Source organism: Oryzias melastigma, linkage group LG13 (assembly GCF_002922805.2).
Source record: "Oryzias melastigma strain HK-1 linkage group LG13, ASM292280v2, whole genome shotgun sequence".
NCBI classification, from domain to species: domain Eukaryota; kingdom Metazoa; phylum Chordata; class Actinopteri; order Beloniformes; family Adrianichthyidae; genus Oryzias; species Oryzias melastigma.
The window spans coordinates 25,563,389-25,575,265 of record NC_050524.1 but is presented as its reverse complement, the minus strand read 5'-3'; the positions used below and the strand labels follow the sequence as shown (position 1 = coordinate 25,575,265).

At 42.8% G+C, this 11,877-nt stretch overlaps 2 protein-coding genes across 11 annotated transcripts in view; one reads left to right on the top strand and one right to left on the bottom strand.

The window, feature by feature from the left end:
* Positions 1-277: 277 nt before the first annotated feature.
* On the top strand, positions 278-10,339 carry tti2 (TELO2 interacting protein 2). 3 transcript variants are annotated; one of them, XM_024258024.1, is made up of 11 exons: positions 278-486; positions 2,064-2,206; positions 2,533-3,019; positions 3,087-3,259; positions 4,441-4,498; positions 5,762-5,890; positions 5,964-6,056; positions 6,119-6,312; positions 7,433-7,576; positions 7,667-7,826; positions 9,957-10,339. In XM_024258024.1, coding segments are annotated over exons 2-11 (1,518 nt in total). In that variant the 5' UTR covers positions 278-486; positions 2,064-2,204; the 3' UTR covers positions 10,035-10,339. The 3 variants fall into 3 exon arrangements, with proteins under 3 accessions (XP_024113792.1, XP_036070604.1, XP_024113793.1); XM_036214711.1 differs by having other exon boundaries at positions 9,770-10,339; XM_024258025.1 differs by lacking the exon at positions 2,064-2,206.
* The window catches only part of LOC112136363 (centriolin), a 23,449-nt gene continuing 21,065 nt past the window's right edge, over positions 9,494-11,877 (bottom strand). For 6 of the 8 annotated variants that reach the window (XM_024258014.2, XM_024258016.2, XM_024258018.2 and 3 more), the window contains 3 exons: positions 11,107-11,218; positions 10,902-11,032; positions 9,494-10,188 (listed from right to left, as the gene is read on the bottom strand). In XM_024258014.2, the coding sequence (XP_024113782.1) occupies positions 10,159-10,188; positions 10,902-11,032; positions 11,107-11,218 (273 nt within the window). In that variant the 3' untranslated portion in view covers positions 9,494-10,158. The remainder of the gene's footprint in view (positions 10,189-10,901; positions 11,033-11,106; positions 11,219-11,877) is intronic. The other 2 variants (XR_004948875.1, XM_024258020.2) reach the window with 2 other exon arrangements.

The following is an 11,877-nucleotide window of genomic DNA, read 5'->3' as shown; positions in this document are numbered from 1 at the left end:
GCATTGTGTTTGCTATATAATAAGATATTTATTTATAAAAACGTTTGAAATGTCGTTTATTTGTTGCACAAAAACCTTATTACCATGACCTGGGAACTATTTTTCTGATGATCAGAGTTTTTTCCTTTTTAAAATTAAACCAAAATGAATCATTTTATGGTCATTTTACGGTGTCTGTTAAACCATGTCTCATAGTTTTGATACCATTCTAATATGGCGTCACTCTTTATGTATCTTAGACAACAGTAAAAAGCCTGCGTGTCATCTCCAGTGACATTAACCTCTATGGCAGAACCCCGCTCGTTTCCACAGCGGAACCTTCAGCGAGCTTCCTGCTTCCACCCGGAACGGTTTTCGTAACCCTCGTCCGTGTGGATGAACGACCCGCGGGTTTCTGTGCTCGGTGTCTCGTGCTGCTCCTGTCATTTGATTTCCAGAATAAAAACTGTGGTTGGACGGGAAGAACATCCGATGAAGAGCTGCCAGGTACGCGCTCGTGCTCTGTTGGAGGTTCACGCGCTTGAAGGCCCTTTAAGTTTTAAACCTTCACCGTCATGAGTTTAATCCTCATAACATGTTATAAACATCTACAACTGAGTCAACAACGAGTCCGTCAGAGAAACGGCTCATGACAGATGTTTTGGAGATAAATGCAGGGAAGCAGATTGATTTATTTCAATTAAAAATACAGATAATTATCAAACCTAATTACGACATTCGGCCATAAAATGTATTGGAAAATAACGAAATGCATACATATTTATAAATCTACACTGAGATGATGCCATCCTTTTTGCTGCTCCTAATAATAAATACGCATATTTACACGTTCACATGCATTTTGGACGCAGAACCGTTTTTATTGAGGCATCTGATCGGGCAGTTTTTAACTTAACTAGAAAAGTTCTCATATGCAGTCAATGACCTAAATCAAGTCCCCACAGGAGATGGTTCGATCATGTTAAGACGAGGAACAGTGATGATGCTGGTTAATTATGCTGAGGTTGGAGAAACCAGGAAAGAGTTCTAGAGGAGGTTCGAGGATGGAGAGGAGGACATGAGGAAGGGTGATGTGAGTGAGGAGGATGCAGAGGAGAGGGGTAGATGGAGGTGGTGACGTTGTGGCCCCCCTAAAGGGAGCAGATGATAGATAAAGCAGACCTAAATATTTCAAAACAGGGGTGTCAAACTCAATCGCACAAGGGGCCAAAATCCAAAACACACCGTAGGTCGCGGGACGAACAGGATAAACATTTAATGAACACTCTGTAACTAAAAATTTCAAAGTTTAAAAATGTAACTTTTTAACATAACTATGAACTGGATATTTAGCATATATAATAATGCTAGTGGGAATGCTTGTAAGCTGAATTTGGCCACTGAAGATGCTGGAATTGATTGCTGAAATCGCTGAAGCTGATAGTTGAAAACGCTGAATTTGATGGCTGAAAAAACACAGAAGGTGATGGCTGAAAACACTATAGCTGAAAACGGTGAAGCTGATGGCTGAAAAAAGCTGAAAACACTATAGCTGAAAACGCTAAAGCTGATAGCGGAAAACGCTGAAGTCAATAGCTGAAAAGACTGAAGCTAGTAGTTGAAAATGCTGAACCTGATAGCTGAAAACGCTGAAATTGATTGCCAGCTAAAATATTAGCAAAATGCCAAATTAGCCTAAAAAAACTTAGGTTAGCCAAAACAGCTAGCATGTAGCTGAAATATTAGCTAAACTCTAAAATAGCCTAAAAAAATTAAAAAGAAAATCTCAGTAAATGCCAAAGTAGTCCAAAAAGCTAGCAAAACGCCACATTTTAAAACTTTGTAACGTTTTGGCATAAATATTAATAATAAAAAGGCAGGAATATTATTCCAGAATAAATCAACTTAAAACTTAAATAACTTTCAATATTGTACTCTCCATAATATTACACAAGTTAGAAATAAGTGCAAAATAACATTAATAACAATAAAATAAAATGATTTGGAGGGCCGGATCGGCCCCCGGGCCTTGACTTTGACATGTGTTTTAAAATGATTGATTTGATGTGTTTGTATGAATGAAGGCTCTTGGAGAATGCACAGAATCCTGATCCAAACCCCATCAGATGAAGACACAGAATCCTGATCCAAACCCCATCAGATGAAGACACAGAATCCTCCTACATGACTCCTGTCATGAATGCATTCCTAATTTGTTTGTACACATGTAAGGACATTTAAAGACAGTCTAGTTACCATTTTCATTTGAAATTATTTTTTACTTTTCACCCTCCAGACTTTTCTCTCCTTCACTGACAGCACAGCAGTTCTGAGCTTTCTGCTCTTCATGTCCAGCTGCAGCTCAGTGGGTCAGAACCTTTGCTGAGTTCTGCTGCAGCCTCTTTATTCCAACAGTAAACCATCAGCAGGACAAACCATCAGATGGAGCCAGAGTTGATATTCTAAAGAACATTATAAAACAATAAATAAAAGGATCATTGATTGTAGTTTTCTTTTTGAAAAGTCTGAAAGTTTCTCCCTGTTCCTCCTCAGGATGGAGCTCTCATCTCTTCTTCAGGATCTTCATCTTTCGTCCTCTGGGAAGCTCCTCCCCTCTCGTGAAGTCCCTCCAATCACAGAGCTTCTGCCTCGCCTGCGGGAAAAGCTCATTGCAGCAGCTAACAAACAGTCTGAATCTCGCGCTCTGATTGGCCAACTGGAGCAACTTTTCTTGACTGCAGATCCTGATTGGCTCTTTCCTCCAATCAGGACGAACGAATGGGTGGGGCTTAAAGCTGAGTATGCCCATCTGATCAGAGCTCTGATTGGCTGCGCGGCTCTGCCTCTCTGCAGCAATGACTGCAGTTCCCTGAGCCCTGCAGCCTATCAGAGCGTGCCGAGCCAGGCCACAGCGGTGTGCTCCGCCCTCACAGCATTACTGCAAAACTATGGGAAAGGGGGAGGAGTCAAAGGACCTGCAGCACAGCTGTTGCATACTCTTGCTCCGCCCATCTATGTGTTTGCTGTCACACATTTCCAGGTGAGCTGATGAAGTGTCCCGAGGCTCTGAAGCCGTGTCACTCACATGGGTTGTGTTTGGTTTTTAGGAACAGGCATGGACCTCCTCCTCCTCCAGGGACGGGGCGCAGCGCCTGCAAACGGTGCTCCTCAAGGTAGGGGGCTGGAAAGACTCCGCCCACCTCCTAGTGGGGAGCAAAGAGGAGGAGCACGAAGGAATTCTAACAGGAGTTCTGGACATCCTGCAGCCTCAGATGAGCAAGTGAGACTCAGATTTATGAAGTAACAGCTGATAAAGGAGTAAAAGTTCCTCAGATACTTTCTGCACAACTGGAATTATTCAGGTCTAAGTCAGAAGATCAGAGTGTCATCAATATAAAAGAGAATTTTAGAGCTTTAACACATTTGTTGTTGATTAAATGTGAATGCAGTACAAATGACCCAATTACAAACCTTGTGGTACACCTTTGTTAAGACAGAAGTTAATTGTGTGATAGTCTGAAATCTATTTACTAGAACAAAGTCAGATTTGTCTAGATTTAATGACCCGATGTTCTCTTGAGCTCATTTCTAACTGGTTTTGTTTTGACAAATTATATGTTTATGGAGAGTAAAATATTGAAAGTTATTTAAGGTTTAGGTTGATTTATTCTGGAATAATATTCCTGCTTTTTATTATTCATAATTAAAAAGTTATTGTTTTACAGTTTTTAAAATTGTCATTCTGCTAGATTTATGGACTAATTTGGCATTTACTACGATTTTTTTAGGCTATTTTGGAGTTTAGCTAATATTTCAGATACATGCTAGCTGTTTTGGCTAATTTAGGCTTTTTTTTTGTTTTAAGGCTATTTTAAAGTTTAGCTATTTTTTCAGCTACATGCTAGCTGTCTATGGCTAACCTAAGTTTTTTTTTTTTTAGGCTAAATTGGCATTTAGCTAATGCTTTAGCTGGCTATCAGCTTCAATGTTTTTAGTTTGGAGTTTAGCTAATATTTCAGCTTCAGCTGTTTTGACTAACCTGTTTTTTTTAGGCTAATTTGGTATTTAGCTAATGTTTTAGCTGGCTATCTGCTTCATCGTTTAAGCTAATAACCTCAGTGATTTCAGCTTCAGTGTTTTTAGCTATCAATTTCAGCATCTTCAGCTTTCAGCACTATCATCTTCAGCGGTCAAATTCAGCTTACAGCATTCACACTAACATTATCACAGGTAATGCTATATATCTAGTTCATAATTATGTTAAAAAGTTACAGTTTTAAAGTTTTAAAACTGTAGTTTTAGAGTGTTCAGTAAATGGTTATCCTGTTCTGCCCGCGACCTAAGGTGTGTTTTGGAAATGGTTCATATTTTTTCTGAAGATACTTAATGTTTTTTTCCATCTTCTCTTGATATTTTTATCTGTTGTGAGATGTTCTAACTGTCCCGCCGTGCGTGTTGCAGAGATTCGTGGCAGCGCTGTGAGGCGGTGAAGCTGGTGTTCTCCTGGACTCTCCTGCAGGTCCGTTTCCTCTTCAGTCCAAACACAATCAGAGTTGGAGCTTTGAATGAATCTTAGCGTCACATGAAACACTTTGATGATCCTGTCTGTTCTACACACATGCACACAAACACTGAAGCCGTCCGCCGACTCGCGTTTCTTCAGCAGACTTTAGGCTCGTTAGAGGACTCCTGGATGTTAGGAGAAGAGTTGTTCAAATCCAAAAAATGAACTGCATCCACTGCTGCCTGCTTTGATTGTAGTTTGGATGATAGAAACACCTTCTTATTCTGAAACAATTTACCCTTAAATTTACTCTTTTTTGAGACAAAATGCAGAACTTTCCTTTAGAATGCCGTTTTGTGTATCATGGTGGGTGGTTATGGTGCAGTGGTAGAGTGGTTGACCGGATCAGTTCCTGCCTCGCCCACCCTCGTGTCGACATGTCCTTGGGCAAGACACTGAGCTCCACTTTGCTCCTTGTGCTTTTGGATTGGTGCCAGTGTAAAGACGCATCACACTGAACGCGATTGGTGTGTCGGAGCGTCCAGTTCTCATGTTGAGTCAGTGTCCAGACCACCAGAGGTACTGAGCTTCAGAGTGTCGGGCATGTCACGGCGGTCTGGCAGCAGCTCTTTCTGGGCATTGCATTGTGGCGCATCCAGAGTTCAAACATCAGAACTGTGGGGAACAATTTGTCGCGTTGATCATTCAGGAACTCAGCTTTGATGACATGAATCCAAAACCAACATGGAGGAGAATCTGATTGTTCTCCTCCTGGACTTTAGTATGGAGTCAATAAAAAAACAAAACACATCGTTCCCTCCTTAGACTAATGCAGGACAGCAAGTTGTCAAACTGGGTCATAGTGGTCCAGAAGTACCGCTGAAGGCGTCCATCATTCAGACGCAGGTCCTGCAGTAGATGGTGAAGCTCACCGTACTGGGAGAGTCTCTGAGTGATCTCAGGATCTCAGACATGGAGACATGGGGACATCCAGCGGGGAATTTGACACGTGTTGAAGGAGAGACAGTGGATGCTAATGTGACGTTATTATGGTGTTCAGTTTGAACGCAGCTTTAGGCTGTGGAGCCAACATCAGTGGACTTTGGGCCTTCAAGAAAGGTAGAAAAATGCTCTACAAATATCCACCATTTACCATTCTTAAATCTTTATTTGATCAAGTGTTTTTTTTTACATTTGATCGATGTCCTTCTGGTATCTATTGTTTATACCAGGCTTAGGAAACGCTGATCTAAAGTGATGAAATAAACTTTTTTTCAGGTGACCCGCCCCTCTCTGTCTCCACACCTCCACCGCCTGCTGCCCCCCTCCCTCCTTCTCAATGACGACTACAGGCCAGAGAACTGCATGCTGGGAGTTCGCTGTCTCCACCACATCGTTCTCCACACAGTAAGCCCCCTCAGCTAAATGCAGGGAAGGATATATTACTGACCCCCAGTGATGAAGGCGCGTTTGTGCTCAGGCCGCTGCAGATCTCCGTCACTTTAACCAAGCAGAGGTGGTGTACCAGGCTGTGTTCCAACATCTCTACACCAACCAGGCAGCCGTCATCCAGGTAACACACCTGCACGGCTTTAAACACACCCAGTCTGCAGCTGACGGCCCCCTCCTCCACAGCTCAGTCTCTCCTGCCTCCTGGACCTCCTGCTGGTACTGGAGAAGCCCCCCTCCTCCCCTGATCCCTCCTCCTCCCGCAGGAAGCCCTGTCGCCATGACGACGTCCTGCGCTTGATTCTTACTCACATGGAGGTGGAGCATAAGATGGCGCTGCGGCGTGTCTACGCCTCAGCTCTGCCTCTTTACATCGACAGGTGGGTTTAAGTTTTCAACCTTTCTGTTCTGGATCCTCAGATCTGTTTTTCATACAATAAAAGGAAAACTGTCATAATTTAAAAAATTAAAAGCATGATAACCGCGCAAAGAAATCCAGAAAGACAAAATTCACTTATTGTACTAGTGAAAAAACATTTTAGAAAAAGTTACTGCTCCCCATCCGGCTGAAGTTTTCAGCAGAGAACCGAAGCTGTTCCCACTAACCCCAAAATGCATGACTGGAGCTGGGATCCTAAAGGAACAGAAACACGATGGAACAACCACTGTGGATGCATTCAATGTTAGAATATGTTTAACAATTACAGTCAACTCCAGATTACAATATCATGTGTTCTTTATATTTATGAAAGAAACAAACCAAATATGACACGCCCCCAACAATCAAGACACTACCAACAAACAGACAGTCCTGCGTATGACCCCCAGTCAAACCCTAAATTCCACAGCTTTGCTAACAAAAAAATACATAAAATAAAATAAAGTCTTTCCAGCTTATGTGACCTTTGGCAGGCCACTTTGTCCGCTTTGCAAAACGCGTTCCCAGGAGGAAGAAAAAGATAATCCAGCTCATGGGAAACTGACAAAAATGGTAGAACGTGTCAAAGTCAAGTTCCAAGGTCAGGGACGAAATGAAACACCGCAGAGAAGAACCTCTATTTAGACTTTGGACTGAATCAGGATTTAGACTTTAGATTTTAAAATCAACTTTGCTTCATCATCTGGACAAAAAACAAGCGCTGTCCCTCTAAAACGTGTCAAAGTCAAGGCCCGGGGGCCGGATCCGGCCCTCCAGATCATTTGATTTTATTGTTATTAATGACCCGGAAACATATTTTTCAAATTAAATGAGACCTGACCAACAACAAGATACCTCTCTTAGCGATGCAGACAGTGCATCGTAAAATTGTGTTTCTTAATCATTTCTAGAATCTGGATAAAGTTTGTGCTTATGTGTAATGGAAACACAGCAGCTGGTGACCCAAATAGAGCAGCAGGTCAACATCAAAAAGTAAAACAACCATCAGGAAAACCAGCAGATTAGTTTATGTTTGACAAGGAGAGCGAGAAACCCTCTGGGTGCGTCTGTTCTGCGTTCAGGATGGGCGTGGCCGTGTGCAGACACCTGAAGCGGCTGGAGCGGGTGCTTCTGGGATACCTGGAAATCAGCGATTCGCCAGAGGAGACGAACCGTCTGAAGATCCTGGACGTGCTGCAGAAGACGATCAAAGCAGCATGGCCACGGTGATGCCAGGCTGCGAATGGACTTCACAATATGAAGCTCTGGTTGGTGCAGGACTCCGCCCACATTCCCACTTGTGTGTGTCTCCTCAGGATGGAGGCTCGCAGCCACGCCTTGCTGCTCTGCTTGCTGCGGCTGCTGGTGGACGTCTCCTCAGACCGTCAGCTGGGGGAATCGGTCCGACGGGAACTGATGGATCAGACCGCCACCTCCCTCCGGCTGCTGGACGCCTGCTCGCACGGACGTGTGCAGGTGAGCAACCTCAACCAATCAGAGGGCTGCCCTTTTGTTCTGACTCCTATCATGATGTCATGTGACATTGAAGCCAACATCTGAACACATTGATCATCCCAGACAGCAAGGCCAAGTGGACCCATATGGTTTAAAAGTGGCAGAGAATGTGGCCCCCACTGGGGCAGCTGTTTCTGCTCAGGTGGGGGCCCCAACCCTCATTGGCTTAAGTGGGAAATCAGTGGGTTGGCTTGCTACGCTAGCCAGCTGCGCAATGGACAGATTAGTATGCTAACAAGCATCGCTGTATCTAGCTAGGAAGCACCGCTGTAGCGAGCTAGCGAGCTCTGCTATAGCATGATAGCGAGCTCCGCTGTAGCGAACCTTATTGTATCTAACTAGCAAACTCCGCTGTATCGAGCTAGCGAGCTCCATTCTAGCGTGCTAGCAAGCTTCACTGTATCAAGCTTTGGGCTGTAACGAGTATCCGTGTGCTCGGGTATTCGGGATCTGCTTCAGAAAATTTCGAGTACGGATATTCGCGACGTCCAAGATCGCTGATTCGTGATCTTTATAAATGTAGTAAATTGTAGCAAAATATGATCATAATATCATCTTGGGAAGGATGTATTTTTGCTCTGAAATGCAGATTAATGTAGGATTTTAAGTTTACGAACTAAAATAAAACCGAAAGAGCCGCCGTACTGCCAACTGAAGTAAACACATCTTCGTGTCGGTGAAGCTTCCGGTTTTCAAAGTAAAACTAACGAGAGCTTTATTCTGTTCAGAAACTAAGACTGAAGTTCCGCTCACAGACATAACTTCTGTAAAAATGAATTAGCTTTAACATCAGAGCTTTAGCTCCAGTGTTTACATTCTTTTGGTTATGATAACTCTTCAACATTTGACGTAATTAACGAAACTCCAGTTTATTCTGAAGAAACAGCCTCGCTGCTGAAAGGTTGATGTAATCAACATGAATCAGCTGATTCTGCTGTGGATAAAAAGACTTTTTATAGGAGCTCTCCACCAATATGTGATACTTTGAGGATAGAAAACTGTGGAGAACATTTTCAGATTTTGTTGTTAAATGATCCAAAACAAAAGTGATTTTTATCATTTTATGTTGTTTTACTGGTGAACCAGAAGATTGACAAAAAAAATGTTTGAAATGACAAAATTTCTTTTTATCTGAATCTTTGTGTTTTTCAGTTTTGTTGATTCTGATCTCCTGTTCTAAATAAAGGTATAAATGATGATTAAATACAAATAATTTACATTTTCATCCATCCAGTAAATAGACACACACATAGCAATAAAAATAATAAAAAGTAAGAATCGTGGTTCAACTCGTGAATCCAATCAGATTGCCACCTAAGTGATGATCCACAGCCCTAGTCAAGCTAGCGAGCTCCATTGTATAGAGCTAGCAAGTTACATTGTAGCAAGGAAGCGAGCTCCGTTTTAGCGTTCTAGCGACCCTCGCTGTATCGAGCTAGGGAGCTCCGTTGTAGCATGATGGCGATCCTTAACAGAATAGCTGTTGATTAGGATTTAATTCTGGCCTAAAAGCTGCAGGAATCAAACCGTTTGAGCGCCCTCTACAGTGAGGCAGAGTCACCGCCTGCCTCACCCTCTGTCTTTGGTGCAGCTTCAGGACCGATCCAAACACTCAGCAAACAACAGACATGAAAATGAGGACATGTAATAACATCTATAAAAGTTTTAAATAAAACATGATGTTATCAGCATACACTGAGTTACTTAAAGACACGAGCAGTGTGTATGGGACTGCACAATCTGCTGAGGCAGAGGTCGACGCTGCACCACAGCCTACGCTGTAACTGAACTGGAAATGCACAAAGCACAGACATTGAAGGATAAAAAAGATTAGAATTAAACACATGAATGACATTTACAAAACAGATTACATGTTTATATTGTCATGCATTCCCTGACGGCAGGTGGGGCTCACCAGGAGCGGTCTGACAGTCAATCACAGCTCAGGACTTCCTGTCTGCTCGTTCCTGTTGGAGTGACCTTTACTGGACTCTGCAGCAGCATTACAGCAGCATTAGTTTGAGACACGATGAGCTCTTTGAGAAAATCCACCTGGAATGTCCTGGATTTTCACTCCCTCTGCTGTCTCAGCTCCTCCTCCAGCAGGTCGACAGCAGCTGCTGCAGCTCAGACGTCCTTGGTTGCCTGGCAGCGGCGATGGAGAAATGATGCAGCTGGACTGCCAGTCAGACAGCGGTGTGAAACCTGAAGAACGGACCTCAGCCCCCCGACACACACCGGGAGTTCCTCTGTGGCGGCGTTGGAGGCGGGCCACAGACTGGACAGGTGGTTCTCAAACGGCGTTTGATAATGTTAGCAGTTCCTAAAGGACGGAGGAACATGTGAAGTTTGCAGAAACACTGTTCCAGTTTGTACTTGTATTTATTGATCGAGCCTCAATGGTTTGGTCCTTTCAACATGTTAACGTTTGTGGATTTAATGTTTGACCACAACAATAAAAAGTTTTCAGTTCAGATCCTTTTTTAATCCACTTAAACCTTTACTCCTGAAAACATAAACCCTCCCTCTGAGGCTTTACACAAACTGGAGGATCATGGTCTTTGTAGTCACTGTTACTATTCTACATTTTCAAAGACATTGGCTTCCTTTTGCTAATTTACTCTCCTCCATTAAACTTTGATCAGGATTTTGAATTTAACTTTGAAGCGTAGAAGTAATTTTAAAGTTTTGTGAATGATTTCAGCTTCTAGTTTTCCTTTAGCTCACTGAGCTGTTAGCATTCCCACTCTGATCATTGTTTGATCCATTTCCAAATCCTTCCCAGTGGTCTTCTCATCATCAAAATCCAAAAGCCTGTGTTGTTTTCTAGAACATCGTCTCTGCAGTGCTCATCACCTCTCAGTTGTGGGTGGGACCGTTATCGCAGAGGAATCAAAAATTCCCAAAACATTTTGATCAAAGAAGAAAAATGTCTGATTTCATTTTCTGGCGGCAGCATTTTGACTCAGATTTGACCACGAGGGTTTTTATCTGTGCTTTCTGAGTATCATTGGTGGGTTTGTCAGTTTTTCTGACCTGATGCTGGCTGGCAGTGTGGAGATGAGATGCAGCTTCTTCTCTTTTGTTTCCCACTTCCTGTTGGAGCGCCTCCTTCCTCTGGGTATGTTTGTTTTCCACACCCGTCAGTGCCTGCTGCTCCAGCAGTTCTGGAATATAAATGCATATTTTTAGAAACAATCAAAACCTGTTAAAACATGAGAGCATGTGGTCGTTGAGTTACCTGCTCGCTGCGTGATAAGCTCCGCCTTCAGGGCAGCGAGTCTTCGCTCTCCCTCCCCGCTCTGAGCTCCTCGCCGCTCCTCCTGAAAGAGGAGTTTCTGATTCTGTTTCTTCTAAATGGAGGAGTAGCAGTGTGAGATTAGAGCTCTAACATCAGAAACAGGCCTGTCAAATCATCGCGTTAATCACGATTAATTCATTACAGACATTTAGCACGTTATTTATTTATTTTTTCAATTGCATTACTCTAACTTTTGCGATGGATGGTTACTTCCATGTTCTGCACAACTGGAGCAGCATCCCGCTCATTCCATGGTCATTTGAGAAAAATATGAATATTAAATAAATTATTAGAACTTCATTCCTATCATATTTTGAAATTTCAATTGTTTTTTACGAAGCAGACTGTGGCAGTGCATCATCTTGTTATGGTAACGGCTTCAGCGCGAGGTGCACACGCCGCTCCGGCTCCTTTTTGAGAAAGGTGATCGGTCATGAAGTTAAAAAAGAACATAGTTTTAGAGCGGGGAGTGTCAAACTCAATCACACAGGGGCCAGAATCCAAATCACACCTCAGGTCGAACAGGATAAACATTTATTGAACACTCTAAAACTGCATTTTTAAAACTTTAAAACTGTAACTTTCTAACATAATTATGAACTAGATATTAGGGCTGGGAATCACTGGGTACCTCATGATACGATACGATACGCGATACATGGCTCACGATATCGATAATATCGCGATACTGCGATAATTGGTAAAAATCCT

Bases quoted from the DNA above. Each gene is read 5' to 3' on its own strand.
- tti2 (XM_024258024.1), top strand. The intron at 6,057-6,118 runs GTAACACACCTG...CCTCCTCCACAG, and splicing joins ACCAGGCAGCCGTCATCCAG to CTCAGTCTCTCCTGCCTCCT. The intron at 7,827-9,956 runs GTGAGCAACCTC...CTGCTGTCTCAG, and splicing joins GCTCGCACGGACGTGTGCAG to CTCCTCCTCCAGCAGGTCGA.